The sequence below is a fragment of the Pan troglodytes genome, chromosome 7 (genome assembly GCF_028858775.2).
Source record: "Pan troglodytes isolate AG18354 chromosome 7, NHGRI_mPanTro3-v2.0_pri, whole genome shotgun sequence".
NCBI classification, from domain to species: domain Eukaryota; kingdom Metazoa; phylum Chordata; class Mammalia; order Primates; family Hominidae; genus Pan; species Pan troglodytes.
In genome coordinates, this window is record NC_072405.2 from 13,742,625 (window position 1) to 13,756,837 (window position 14,213).

Genomic DNA, 14,213 nt, shown 5'->3' on the forward strand with positions numbered 1-14,213 from the left:
CATTTGTAGAAGGAACTAATGTGATTTAAAAAATGAATACTAGATTTACAGAATGATGCCTTTAAAAAGTCACTGGTGCACTTTAATTATTTTATTTATGTTTATTCCGAAACTACCTTTATTTTGAAAATGAGATTTAGCTTTACCTACTGGTGACAAAAGTGTAAATAATTCAGTAAACATCTGTTAAAAACCAGCTTGGTGCTAGGCTCTTGGGGTAGAAAACTGATCAGGCCATTGAGGAGCTCATAGTCCCTAAGGGGCTGGGGACTTGTCGTTAGGTGTGCAGTGTGTTCTGGATGCTCCTGAAGGAGTGTGGGCAGGTGTGCACCACCATGCCTGGCTAATCTTGTTATAATTATGTAGAGACAGGGTCTGGCTGTGCTGCCCATGCTGGGTTTGAACTTCTGGGCTTAAGAGATCTTCCCACCCTGCCCCTACCGACCCCGCCCGCCCACTCCACCTCAGCCTCCCCAAAGCACTGGGATTGCAGGCATGGGCCACTATGCCTGGGCTGTGCAAAACTTTTAAATCAGTGCATACTCAATGGTCTTGATGCAATTCTGGCTTGTTGGTAAGAGAATGGGGATTTACTCACAAGCCAGGATGTCACTTTTAACTCTGAACAGATCAAGCTATTGGTTTTACTCATTTATGTCATCGATAAACTTTATGAATTAAAAACTCATTGTGCAAATATTTAAGCATACTACATACATAGCACTGTGCATTTTCTAAGGAAAGTAATGGAAACCTTTGTCACATCCCTGGCTTCCAGAACTTTATGTTATCTAAGTGCATTTGTCTGCAAAGTTGTTGGGTTAATTGCCCCTTTCTTTCTTCTCTTTTTAAGATATTAATATATAGTGTCAAGACCAAAAGATAATCCTTATGGACAAGATAGATCTAAAAAGCCTTAGCTAATTTATAATCTTGCATAATCCATGATGACAAGATGCAGAAACAAAAATGCCCAGAATAAAAACTTAGCAGCATTAGCAGCCGTTTCCTTTTAAGTCTTTACAAGTATACTCCCAGTTTCTTGAAAAATTTATTGTAAAATATGTAAGACACACAAAACAGCAGAAGGACTAATACAGGTACATCGAACACCTGTGTGCCTACCGCCCAGTTTAAAAATAAACTGGAATGATGTTTCTCTCATACTTACAGAATAAAGTTTTAATCTTTAGCATGGAATTCAAAAGACTTCTGCCATTCCAGTTCAGAGCCACCCTTCTGGTCTCCTTGCTCCTCAGCCGCGACACTGCCCATGTACCCAACAGGCCTCCAGGGTTACTGCTTCCATTCGAATGTTCTTATTCTCATGAACATTTTCCTTCATCTCATCTGCCAGAATCCTACCTAATAATACTCCTGCTCTGCAGTTTACAGTTCTTTAAAATTAAAAAAGGTTGTGTACCCTTTAGTTTCCTGAAAAAAGAAAAAACAAATTTAAAACATTAAAAAGTTACCATATTTTCATAGTATTTGCGTTATGTCTCATTACAGTTCCTGTGGACATGTCTGTCTCTTTTACTAGATTGATTGTGGGCTCTTTGAAGGAAGATATATCTTATGAACAGTGTTTTATATATTGTTAGCAATCAATAAATGCTTGCTATATTTTTCTCATGAGGATATTGATTATTCTATTTTAATTTATTACCGTTAACGTGTACTATACGTAACTGCTTTGTGTACCTGAGCTATTTATGATCTCTGAGGCTCCTGTGAGAAATCTAATTTTTGTTAATCATGGATGGAAATATTCACAACATCATTCATCAGTTTCTTCACATTGTCTTCCTTTGTATATTACAGATGTTTTAAAATATCAAAGTAATGTTTTTTTGTTTTATCTTTTAGATATTGCTATATGGAGATTTGCCAAAAAATAAAGAAAATATAATATATTTAGCAAATCATCAAAGCACAGGTTTGTATTTCATTTGCATGAAACCTAGGTTTTTCTACAGATGGCACATGGGCATTCAAAATACCGTTCTTATATTTAAATGAAGTGGGTTTTTTAAAACATCAATTTTCTGTGCAGATATTACACCTGTTCTTGTATTTTTATGATTTTACTTTTTGGAAAGTCAGAAACTTGAAAGCTGTGAATTTTCCTAAACTTACCTTCTCCCTCTGTTGGATGTAAGTAAGCTATCTTCTTACTTGCTTGCTTTGTTTTTCCTTTGTGTAGCTCTTTAAATAGTGTATTCATTCTTTTTGTAAGTGATGTTTCTAGAAGTAGCATTGGTGGGTCGAAGTGTGTATACATTTTACATTTTTGATTGCTAAGCTGCAGAAAAGCTGTATTGGTATGTAAGTACTTATTTCCTTACTATGCTAGTCATTTCTAATGTCTGCTCTTCCTTTCCTTCTTCAAATAGGTTTGGTTTAATTCTAGTTGCTACTGTTCCATCAGAGGAATCGCAGAGAACTGGTCTTCAAAATAGTGCAGTATATACTTTAGGTTAAGATACTTCTAAAAACCTCTGTATTTTGAGGTAATTCTAGAGTCCCAAGAATTTGCAAAAAGAGTACATTGTCAGCAGTATTTTTCCCAATGGTGACATCTTAATATAACTGTAGCACAGTAGCAGAATCAGGAAATTGTCATTGGGTAAGGTACTTTTTAATTCTCCAAATAATTCAGCCCTCCAAAAAAATCCCACTTCTTATGTTTTCAAACCTGTAGCTACTTTTGATGCATACTTCCTAAATTCCATTTTTATTACTTTAAAAAATATAATACCTAGAAGCTCAAAGCTGGAAACAGCCTGATCAATATAGTACTCTTAAGCTAAAAACTACCTGATCAATATACTACTCTTAAGGGAAATCACTTATGCCTGTGGCTTTTTTAAAATTTTCTTCCTGTCAGCTGTCTCTTCATGATTTTGTGGTTTTTATTACTGCTTATACCATAGATGAGGTATAGAAAGTAAAAGAAGTTAAAATGCGTTTTTCTCAATTTAGTGAATTAATGATTACGTTCAGATTTATAGGACAAGGGTTGAAGCTACAAGGGGTTGATAGGAATTTTGATGTATCTGAGTATTTTCCCCAACTTTATTACATGACTGGTTCAGACTATTTTATCTGATTACATTTCACTCTTGGCAAAAATAGCAAAACAGTCAACCAATGGTCAATGCTGCTGAGAACTCTGGCCTGTGCATTATTGGCTGTTTTACTTCTAATACCATTCTGCTTTTCCTGTCCTGCTGCTGATGGATGTTTCTTCCAGGTTTTAAATATCAAATAAAAGGGATCTGTGGGCCCAGTACAGGGAATGGCTCTTGATAGATATGATTTTCCTGCATTTCCTTTATTTTGATCCAGTGTTAATTTCATGTAGAGTTGTCTGTTTAACAGGATTCTCTTAAAATTCCTTCTTCAGTTTCCCTGCCAGCTTTTCTTTGTCCAGGTTTCAGTATGAACTCCACTCGATTAATAGAGCTCTCTAGTAGTGACTCGTGGAGTGAGTTCTCTGAACATTTCTGGAAGTGTTGCTGATAGTGATAATATTGATAACTACTACTGTTAATTTGTGTGCTTACTACATGTTGGCTTTTATATATATTCCTTCAGATTAAGGACTTCTAGAAAACATCTATGAAAAAAACAGATTAAAAAAAACAATTCTGCATGTATTTGGGACTAGAAGGTACTATGGGAAGGATAAGCTTCATACTCAGACCATGCTGACCTGAATTTCATTTATCAGTTTAGAGAACCACTTCCCCTTCCCTTCACCGTAGCTCCGAGTGCCTGTGACTTTGTATCACCGCTCTGGCACCACATCCTCATCCCAGCAGGATTTGGGAAGGCTGCTTTTTGAAAGCCTTTTAAAATTCTGTAGGTTGAGAAAATACTAGGGGAGTGATTTTAAATTTCTTTAGAATTACAGGCTTTAGTCAGTATATGACAGAGCCTTTTCCTAGAAAAATGTGCATATAAAAATTTGCATGTAGTTTTAGGGTTTCAGAGACCCCTAAAGCCTATCCATAGACGTGGTTCATGGTCCGAATGTGTTTAGGTGCCCTTCTAAAACACTTTTGAGATGTTAGGTATCACAACAGAGTGTCTCTGAAAATGTGATTAGCGGAAAGAACATTTCAAAGACTGTTGTTCTGCTTAGACTTTCTAGTTTGTCTTCTGCCAGGCTTGCCAGAATAAATGAGTTTCCTGGCCTGATACTCAAAAGAATTGACATTTAAATTAGTCTCTCTCTTCCCTTGTTTTCGCTTGCCACGTCCTTGTCTCTACATTCTGTCTCTGTCTCTGTTAGGTTATTTCTCTCTGGAGTCAGCAGGATATAGTGTCTGTTATTTCTTCCCCTTATCCTTCAACGATCTACTTTTGACAACACTTTGCCTTTTTTTTTTTGAGATGGAGTTTCACTCTTGTTGCCCAGGCTGGGTGCAATGGTGCAATCTCAGCTCACTGCAACCTTTGCCTCCCGGGTTCAAGCCATTTTCCTGCCTCAGCCTCCCGAGTAGCTGGGATTACAGACATGCACCACCACGCCTGGCTAATTTTGTATTTTCAGTAGAGATGGGGTTTCACCATGTTGGTCAGGCTGGTCTTGAACTCCTGGCCTCAGTTGATCTGCCTGCCTCGGCCTCCCAAAGTGCAGGGATTACAGGCGTGAGCCACTGTGCCCCGCCTACTATTTGCCTTTTTAATCTCATGAAATGTTCTCTTTTATTGGCTTAAGTGTCAATTTTCTTGTTGAACAGCATGCGTGGTGAGTAGAATGTTATAAAAAGGGATGGACTTTGGAGTTAGAGAGACCCAGGTTCCTGTTCGGCATTGCAGAAATGCTGTTCTGCAATAGGCTGTGTGTCAGTGGGCAAATTACTTATCTCTCAGAGCCTTATTGGTAAGGTGTGAGTGATAGCTCCTTTCAGGCACTTTACAGAGGCTATCTCCTAATCCTGGTAGCGTACCTGGCTCATAGATGGCATTTAAAAATGGTTGTGATGACAGTCATAGCTCACCATTAGCATAGCGCTGGATCCATGGTAGGGAAGCGCTGCACATGCAGTATCTCTTGGCCTACACAGGGCCCTTATGAATTAGGAACTGCTGTTTCATGAGGATAGGGATGAAGAAATTAGACTTGCTGCCCCTCACTGCCTTCTACTCCTCTCCTCCAAGTTAATGGGAACAATGACTCTGCTTTGGCTTGATTGCCATGGAAGATTCTCACATAGCCAAATTTATTGCTATCTTAGTTAAATTATGCCAGAACACAAAATATAAATAGTTATTGTCAAAGTAATATAATCTCAGCTGTAAGTGAGATAGTCAGAAACTGTAATCTGGTGTCCTATCTGAAACGTAGCTGAGAATAAACAAGAAATAAAGAGAATTCAGTAGCAAATATTGGTGACACAAAGCTTGTATATTTTGACTAGTTAAGCTAGTTCTTAAATGTTTCCACTAAAATATTCAAGTTTAAGGGCATAGCCCAGGGCAGCTTATTATGAACATGATGTATTTTGGAAATCTTACACTTTCTCTTAAAAGTTCTTGGAAGGGGCATCTGAGGCCATAATATAACCATAAAACCATTTGTTTTAAAATAAAACCCATTTTTAAAATCCTTCCAAATTAAAAAAAAAATTATTGCAGGAAAAAATGCTAAACCTGGTTTTTAACTTTGTACACCAACTGTATTTCCAAGATGTGCTTTAGCCTGGGAACCATACAGAAGCATACAGAATTAGTTCTCAGAATTTATTGTCTGCTTTCTTTTGCATTTGGTACAGGTCTAACAGGGTCGATTATATGGTTTCTAAGACATGACTAGAAAGAAATATGTTTATCAGTTATTATTTCTTCCATCTAAATTAGAAGGGGCTAGGGAGAGGGCTTCAACAGGAATTTATATACTTTAGAGAAAAGTGATCATTGATAGCCCAATAGTATAGATATCTCAACCCAATAACACAGGTTGTGTCTGTCTCTGGGATCATACACTGTAGGGGAGAATCTTTGCAAGCAACATTCTACTTATAGGGAGCCATAACAAAAGTTTCATATGTATAATAATTATAAGTCTTAAGTCATCAAGAAAAAGTTAACTTGTGAATGATAATCCCTGAGTAAAGAGAGAGATGTATAATAATTGATAAGACATTTTTCTGGGTTAATTTTTAGTATTAAAATGCCTAAATCTTCTTTGGGATATTCTGACTAGTATGGTGCATTGTCTAACAGATTTCACTTAGCCGAGAGCTAATCATCCTGTAATCTGGGGAAAACTGTCCTCTTTGGCTAAAACTTTATTGCAATTCCTCTAAATCCTCAGCGTTTATTTTCTACAGACTTTTTTTTTTTTAACATTTCCTTCCTCTGACTCACTCCTTTTGTTCTCATTTTCATGGCCTGAGAACATAGGTGATGATAGAACTATTCTTTTCACAGATTAACAGTTTTCTTTTCGAGTATCATTGAGCTCATGTGTGTATTAACTAGAGAAGTCTGCCTTACATTTCATTTTTATGTTTTCTTTCTCATCAAGAGATAGTTTGTAGCCATTTCCTTTCAAATCCAAGTTTCTGCGGTTCTTAAGGCCTGTATCATTTGTCTCCTGAATTTCACTTCGTTTCCTCTTTAAACCATGTCCTCTGTTTCCCACCTTCTGCACCCACTTTGCCACTTCCTGTTTGTTTAATTGGCAAGGGCCACTCTCTGTGTTGGGAATTTTTTCTTTTTGAAAGCTCAACTAACAACTTCTAGGAAGTTTTTTATTGCTACTGTTATCAATTCATACCATCTTACCCTTGTTTTTGCAACCGTTTGTTAATAACATATTTATTTAACTATAGTTATTAGCCGTCTGAGATCATTTTACTTGGTTACATAAGGAGCACATCATTGTAAGCACCAGCATCATTGTAAGGCATGTGAGACCATTGTTTGATTGCCGTCCCAACCTAGTACCGAGTCCTAAAAACTCATTAGTAGAAGATGAAGTGTCCTTGCCTTTTGCTGAACATATATATACACACTGAATATTTAGTGGCAATTCATAGTTGCATTTGGCCATTTTTTGTTTATAATTTCCCCTTTCTCATTAAAAAAAACTTTGTTTTCTAGACTTTAGGATTTAGAGAAGCTCATTTTATTCCATATACATGCTGCTGTTGGATTATTTAGGTATTTTGTGACTGTATTTTATCTTTGAAATAAAAAGCCTTTCAAGAAATCCAAAAAAAAAAAAAAGCTCAAAAAACAGAAAATGTGTATTTTTTAAATATCTCAGATTGATTTAAAGAAATTTTAAACATCCTAATCACAGTACTTTTGAAGCCCATTCCTAGTACAACTTGTGAAGAGCCTCATGTATGCGCTAACTGGGTCTTGTCTCTGCAGTTGACTGGATTGTTGCTGACATCTTGGCCATCAGGCAGAATGCACTAGGACATGTGCGCTACGTGCTGAAAGAAGGGTTAAAATGGCTGCCATTGTATGGGTGTTACTTTGCTCAGGTAACTTGTTTCCATGCTTTTCTCTCTATATATGTAGTTTATAAATTTTTTTTTTTTTTGGAGACGGTCTCACTTTTTTGCTCAGGCTGAGTGCAGTGGTGTGAACACAGCTCACTGCAGCCTTGACCTCTGGGGCTCAAGTGAACCTCCTGCCTCTGCCTCCCAAGTAGTTGGGACTGTAGGTGCCCACCGTCATGCCCGGCTAAATTTTCTATTTTTTGTAGAGATGGGGGTCTCGCTGTGTTGCCCAGGCTGGTCTTGGACTCAAGCAATCTGCCTGTCTCAGCCTACCAAAATGCTGGATTATAGGTGTGAACTGCCATACCCAACCCTATAAAAATGTTATATTTTAAAATTTAACATATACTTCATGTGAATGTATGGTTTTTAAAATGGGTTTAATAGTTTATTCTCAGTTGAAGTAGTTTTGTTTGGCATTTTTAGTGGTGTGTATTTATATACGTCTGATTATCCATATATGGTTTTCCTTCAGCATCTGTGGGGATTGGTTTTAGAACCACCACAGATACCAAAATCTAAGATGTTCAAGACCCTTATATAGAATGGGATAGTATTTGCATATAACCTGTGCACTACTTTAAATCATCTCTAGATTACTTATAATATCTAATACATTATAAATGCCATGTAAATGGTTGTTATAGTTTATTTTTTATTTGTATTATTTTAATTGTTATATTATTTTTAATTTTCATTTGTTCACATAGTTTTGATCTGTGATTTGTTGAATCTGCAGATGTGGAACACATGGATATGAACGGCCAGCTGCAGTAAAATGAAAGAGCAAAAATGCAAATGTACAAAGTTCAAACAAATAGGAAATTTAAAGGCATAGAATTTGATACGCAATTACATTAAACTGTTGATAACAGTAATTAGTGATCTGTATGATATTAAAAAAAAGCAAACTGTATATATAAAACTTCCTTTCTCTAGTTCTGGAGGCTAGACATCCAAGATCAAGGTGTTGACAGGGTTAGTTTCTCCCAAGGCCTCTCTCCCAGGCTTGCAGACAGCATCCTTCTTCCTGTGTCCTCATGTGGTTTTTTTCCCTGTGCCCAAGCACCCCTGGCACCGCTTCCTCTTCTTAGAAGGACTAGTTAGACTGGATGACTAATCCTTCTACAGAGACTTCTAAGGTCCCATTCTGAGGCCCTTTTTTAACCTTAATTACCACCTCTAAGTCCCTCTCTCTGAATACAGTCACAGTGGGAACTATTAGGGCTTTAGTAGACTGATTTGGGGGAACACAATTCTGTCCGTAACAGTGCCACATAAATATCTGTAGCAGGATTGATTTTTTAAAATCCCTAAAGATCGTAAGTATTGACATTTTAAGGACGCTTTTTAGTGACTCCGTAATAAGTGGGTGGAAGAATTGGGAGTTAAATCCATCTGATGGATCAGGTTTTTTATTTTTTAAAATTTGTATTTAAGAAAGAAAGCATTTTCATTTTAACTGCCAACAAAACTAAACTTCATGTGTTTTCCAGTGCAGTGTCACATGCAGTTTTTTTGAATTGTGTTGAGACAAGCTAATTTTCACCTAAATGTTCTTTAGAAGCTAATATTTGAAGATATTAAATATAGATTAAATTCTGAAATGTAGTTTTTATTCTGTACTTTTTGCAAGAGAAGTTGCCTTTTTGATGACTCTGGCCAATTGTTATTTTAAAAGTAAATCTTCTTTCTCCCGATTTTATTGTGGCAGCATGGAGGAATCTATGTAAAGCGCAGTGCCAAATTTAATGAGAAAGAGATGCGAAACAAGTTGCAGAGCTACGTGGACGCAGGAACTCCAGTAAGAGCCTACCCGTTTTTATTTTTCTTACCAGCTCTCAGTTTCTAAATTTAAGAATTAAATTAAAATCTAAGAATTGTTTTGACAATATATTTTCCCATGTGTAATTACTAATTCAGGGTTATGCTGAGGTAACAGAAACCCTCTATGTACAGGTAGGCAGGTTTTTCAGCCATCAGAAAGATTGCTGTAAACACCTAGGTCCTTTGCTGGTCAGTGGACCTTAAAGAGGAATAAAAAGAGCATTTGGTGTCTTTCAGAGTCTATAAATAGAACTAACTGCATTTTAACCTGACATTTAAGCTAGTTTACAAGCTCATCTTACTTCTTGTCTTCTTTAGTATCAGATTTGGTTTTAGGAGCAGCAACTGTTTTCTGTTAGTGTAAATTTTGAATGTCTTACATGTACAGAAAAACAAAAAAAGGGTGAATCTCTACAAATGTCAAATCATTCAGTGTAAATAATATTTTATAAAACTTTATTCCACAAAAGTGGGGAGAGTTCAATCTGCTTTGTATAGAATGCTGATTGCTGCCAAAGGCTTTTCCCCTGGTTCCCTCCGGAGACAAAGCACCATGATCACCGGGGCGACTTGGGCTTTCTCTTTCAGTGCATGACATGTGCTCAGAAGCTTAGCTCGTGTGCACAGGCTTTCCCTTTCCTTTCTGGCTCCCTCCCTCTGTCTTCCCTCCTCTCCTCTTGCCCTCCCCTCACCAGGGGTCCTGGGCAGCAGCTGGAGCTCATGGTGAAGGAAGAATTCTTCACACTCAGCTGGCGAAGTGCCTGGTGTGAGCATTGTTTATTCACATGCCTCTTCTAGGTGTTTTTACATTAGAACATTGCATCTGTTTTGGGCATGTGTGGGGTGACAGAAGCAGAATGGAATGAGATGAACAGTGACCCTTTATCCTGTTATAGGTAACCCTTGAGAACCAAGCTTGGTGTCTTCAAAGGTTCTGTTTAGTCTGAAACAGTGTGGTGAATTTGGGCAGAATTGTGGTCATTGCATGTAGGTCTCCAAAAGACAGAATAAGTTGGTAATATGGTTTATCGACTTTTTACAAAAAAATTAAAATTTAAAAATCATGAATTTATACCTTAAAATGTCCATCCCACTTCTCTCCCCGCTGTCCAGTCACCCCAGCCATGGATGACTGCTGTGGAGTTCCTTCTGTGTCCTGCTGTGGGCATTGTATATATGAAGCAAATGAAGATAGCTGCCTTTTGGGTGATGTTGGCATCCTATGCCCAGTGGTCCCTTGCTTTTTTGCCCCCATGAATATAGCTGTCAGTGGCGCTAGGGCTGAAAAAATCAGCTCTTTACACTTGTCATGTGTCTTGTTTATGTGGCTGCCTTCGTGAGTTTCTTCTTGTTTTTGGTTTGCAGCAGTTTAAGTATCATATATCTGAGTGTCATTTAAAAATTTTTACCTGGATTGGTCCTCTGAGCTTGGATCTATGATTTGGTGTCTGTTATTAATTTTGGAAATTTCTTTGCTCTTATTTCGTTAAATATTATTCCTACCCCAGTCTTTCTTCTCCAGTTATGTTTGTATTGGTTCATTTCTCGCTCTTCTTTAGTTCTTAGATGCATTATTCGTTTTTTGTTGGTTTTTTTTTTTTTTTTACGCCGCCTCCCTTTTTTCTTTTTGTGTTACAGTTTGGATAATTTCTGTTGATCCACCTTTGAGTTCATGGATTCTTCCTTTGGCTGTGTTGAGTCTACTGGTGAGCCAGTTTAAGGCACTCTTCTTCTCTGCTACTGCGTGTTTCATTCCTCACACTTCCCTTTGACCCTGTTTCATAGTTTCCATCTCTGTGCTAGTGTATCTATCTGATCATAAAGCTTAGTCACGTTTCCCACTTGAACCTTTATCATTTTATTATACTTGCAGTTCTCTTAAATTCCCTGCTTGATAATTCCAACATCTGGGCCATATCTGAGTCTGGAAATTTTGATTACTTTATCTCTTCAGATTGTGCTTTATCTTGCCTTTGTCATACTTCCTAAGATTTTGCCTAACGCTGGGCCTCTTTTGTAAGACAGTAGAAATGGAGGCAAGTTGTCTTGATACCTGGAAATGGATAGACTTGTCTTTCTGCTTGGCCTTTAGTGTTGAGGAGTTGAGTCAGTCCACTGAGGAGGTGCACTGGATTTGGGTTTTGCTCATGGGCTTTTTCTCACAGCTTCAGGTTTCTGTAGAACGCATTACTTTGTTTGTAGGTTGGGGATGTCCTCCCGCTAGAGCTTTTCCTCAGTGTCTGTTTCACACTCAGCATTTTCACATGGCACCTTGGAGTGGCTCTCTTGTTTATGCCTGTCCCCACTATACTTCTCGGATACTTGTTACTGAACTCTCGCTAGTTTGTTGGTAGAAGGAGAGGGAAGGGAAGTGTCTTTTCATTCTTAGGGAGAATCTCAGGGGTGGAGCCTTCTCTGATTCTGCCTTGCTTCTGGCTGTAAATCTGTGCCCAGAATGTATTCCTGCCTTTACTAAGAGTTTTTCCCTGTTCTGTTCACCCAGCCTCATCGAGTATTCATCCGTGCCCCATGGGTAGCAGGGTTTTGTTGCCCCTGTTCATCAGTTTCAGGCTGCTGTTCCATAGGAAACGTAGAAAGAAGGATGTGGGCTGGGCCCTGTGCCTTTCCCACAGGGCTGCTGTTCCCTCCCACAAGCCTACATCCAGTCTTCCCTGACCCCAGTGTGTTTTCCTTTTTCTTTATCTTGTGAGTACACAGGAGGTCTGTGGGTCGAGCCTGTGAGTTGTGCTGCATTCTCCTTGTGTCTGTAGCCCAGGGGTTCGTCTGTTCCACTAGCTCATACTTGGCTTTCTGCAAAATTGTTAAAATTTTTAGCTAAATTCTTTTTACTGGTATCTGTTACATTGGCCCCCAACTAAACAACCACTTGCATCTTGTTTCTCCTTTGAGTTTTCCGTCTTTCTTTAGACTTTTGGGTTAGTTGGTTGCCTTGCAACCTTTCAGCTCTCTGAAGGGTCTAAGAAAAGTCATGAATCTACAGCTTGTCAGTGTTGTTGTTGCTGTAGGGTTGGCAGTAGTATTCCTTCGGCATTCTACATACTTAATGGAAGCCGCCTCCCATTTTTGGTTAATAAATTTCAAAACTTGGAACAATGTTAGATTTACAAAAACGTCAGAAAGAACAGAGTGTTCCTGTTTATTCTTTATATAGCTTTTTTTCTTTTTTTTTTTTTTGAGTTGGAGTCTCGGTCTGTCATCCAGGCTGGAGTGCAGTGGCACGATCTTGGCTCACTGCAACCTCTGCCTCATGGGTTCAAGCAATCTCCTGCCTCAGCCTCCTGAGTAGCTGGGATTACAGGCGTGCACTGCCATGCCCGGCTAATTTTTGTGTTTTTAGTAGAGACAGGATTTCACCATGTTGGCCAGGCTGGTCTCGAACTCCTGACCTCTTGATCCGCCCGCCTCGGCCCCCCAGAGTGCTGGGATTATAGGCATGAGCCACCACGCCCAGCCTTCTTCATCTAGCTTTAACATCTAATGTTGACATCTTACATAACACGGTATATATTTGTCAAAACTAAGAAATAAACATTGGTACCACACTATTAATTGTACTACAGATTTTTATTCAGACTTTACCAGGTTTTCCACTAATGTCCTTTTTCTGTTCTAAAATACAATCCAGAATAGATACAAATCCATTCAACTTCAGTGTTTTAAATTATTGTTTTTCATTATATGAAGTGCTGTGTGGTTTTTGTCAAATCTCTTATTTTGGTTTTAATCTTCAAGCTTGTCTTTGTTTCTTTAAGTGATAAAGGCATAATTTAAAAGGTGTGTTGGGTTATTTCAGTGCCTGAAGTCCTGTCTGAGTCTGTTCTTTTCTGCTGTTCTTGCTCATGGTACTTTCTTTCCTTGTTTGCTTTGTTATCTTCCTTTGCTGCTGGCTGTGTTTGGTAAGTTATTTGTGGAAATCAGTTGAAGCCTCAGGTGGGAGTGTCTTTCTCCACAGAACATTTCTACCTGTTTTAGCTGGGCCCCTTAAGGCTCCTCTAGCGTGGGCCCCACCCAAACCAGATTCTGAGTTGAAGGTGAACTGAGCCATTCAGGCAGTGCAGCCACACTGCCTGCCTGAGACCTGCTCACGTGAGACCTGCTCACCTCTCATTTACTTTCACCCTGAGAGTAGAGCCTTTGGTGTTTCGTTCATTTCTCTGATTCTCTCTTCACATTTCTATTAGAAGGTCCATGGGCTTTGGTTTCTGTGCCGTTCATCTTATGAGTCTTGTAAAACAAAGTTCTGTTTTATGCTTGCTTCTGCTTTACTGTGTTTGCTTAATTTCAGTCTTAACATCTTGCCAACTCTTGGGTACTTTTAAAATAATGTTATATCCAGCTTTTTAAGTTGTTTTCAGTAGGAAGGTTGATTCAAATAACCTAGTCTGTTTTGGGCTACCAGAATAGCCTCCCTGTTTTTTGTGGGCAAAATTCCAGCCTTTTGTGTCCCTAGCGCAGTATGGATAACAGGCTGGCAGGTTCAAGAGGCAGTGCTGAGCAGCTTTCGCTGTAAGGTCACTGTCCCAGGTCGGGTTTCTAAGAATCTGGATGGTTGTTTCATTTCTTAATATGTACGCCCTGTGAGAGCAGATACATCTTGCTCAGGTTCTTGATGATTCTTTTGTTTCTGAAGGTGAATTAAGTAATTGACATGGTAGAATATGTTAAGTCAACTTTCGTGTGGCTTATTAGTTCTCATGAATCTATTCCATGATTGTATCAGTTCTTATTCAGTATTAGTATTTAAGAAATGCAGAATTTTGTTTCAAAAAATATATTTGTATTATAAGTTGTGAAGAAATACATCTCCATAATTATTGCTGGGACAATACAGTATTT

At 38.3% G+C, this 14,213-nt stretch overlaps 1 protein-coding gene across 1 annotated transcript in view; it reads left to right on the forward strand.

Annotated features, from left to right (window-relative positions):
• AGPAT5 (1-acylglycerol-3-phosphate O-acyltransferase 5) overlaps positions 1-14,213 on the forward strand; it is a 50,764-nt gene that overhangs the window by 14,428 nt on the left and 22,123 nt on the right. The window contains 3 exon segments of the mRNA NM_001428035.1: positions 1,870-1,939; positions 7,396-7,511; positions 9,244-9,333. Of these exon segments, the coding sequence (NP_001414964.1) occupies positions 1,870-1,939; positions 7,396-7,511; positions 9,244-9,333 (276 nt within the window).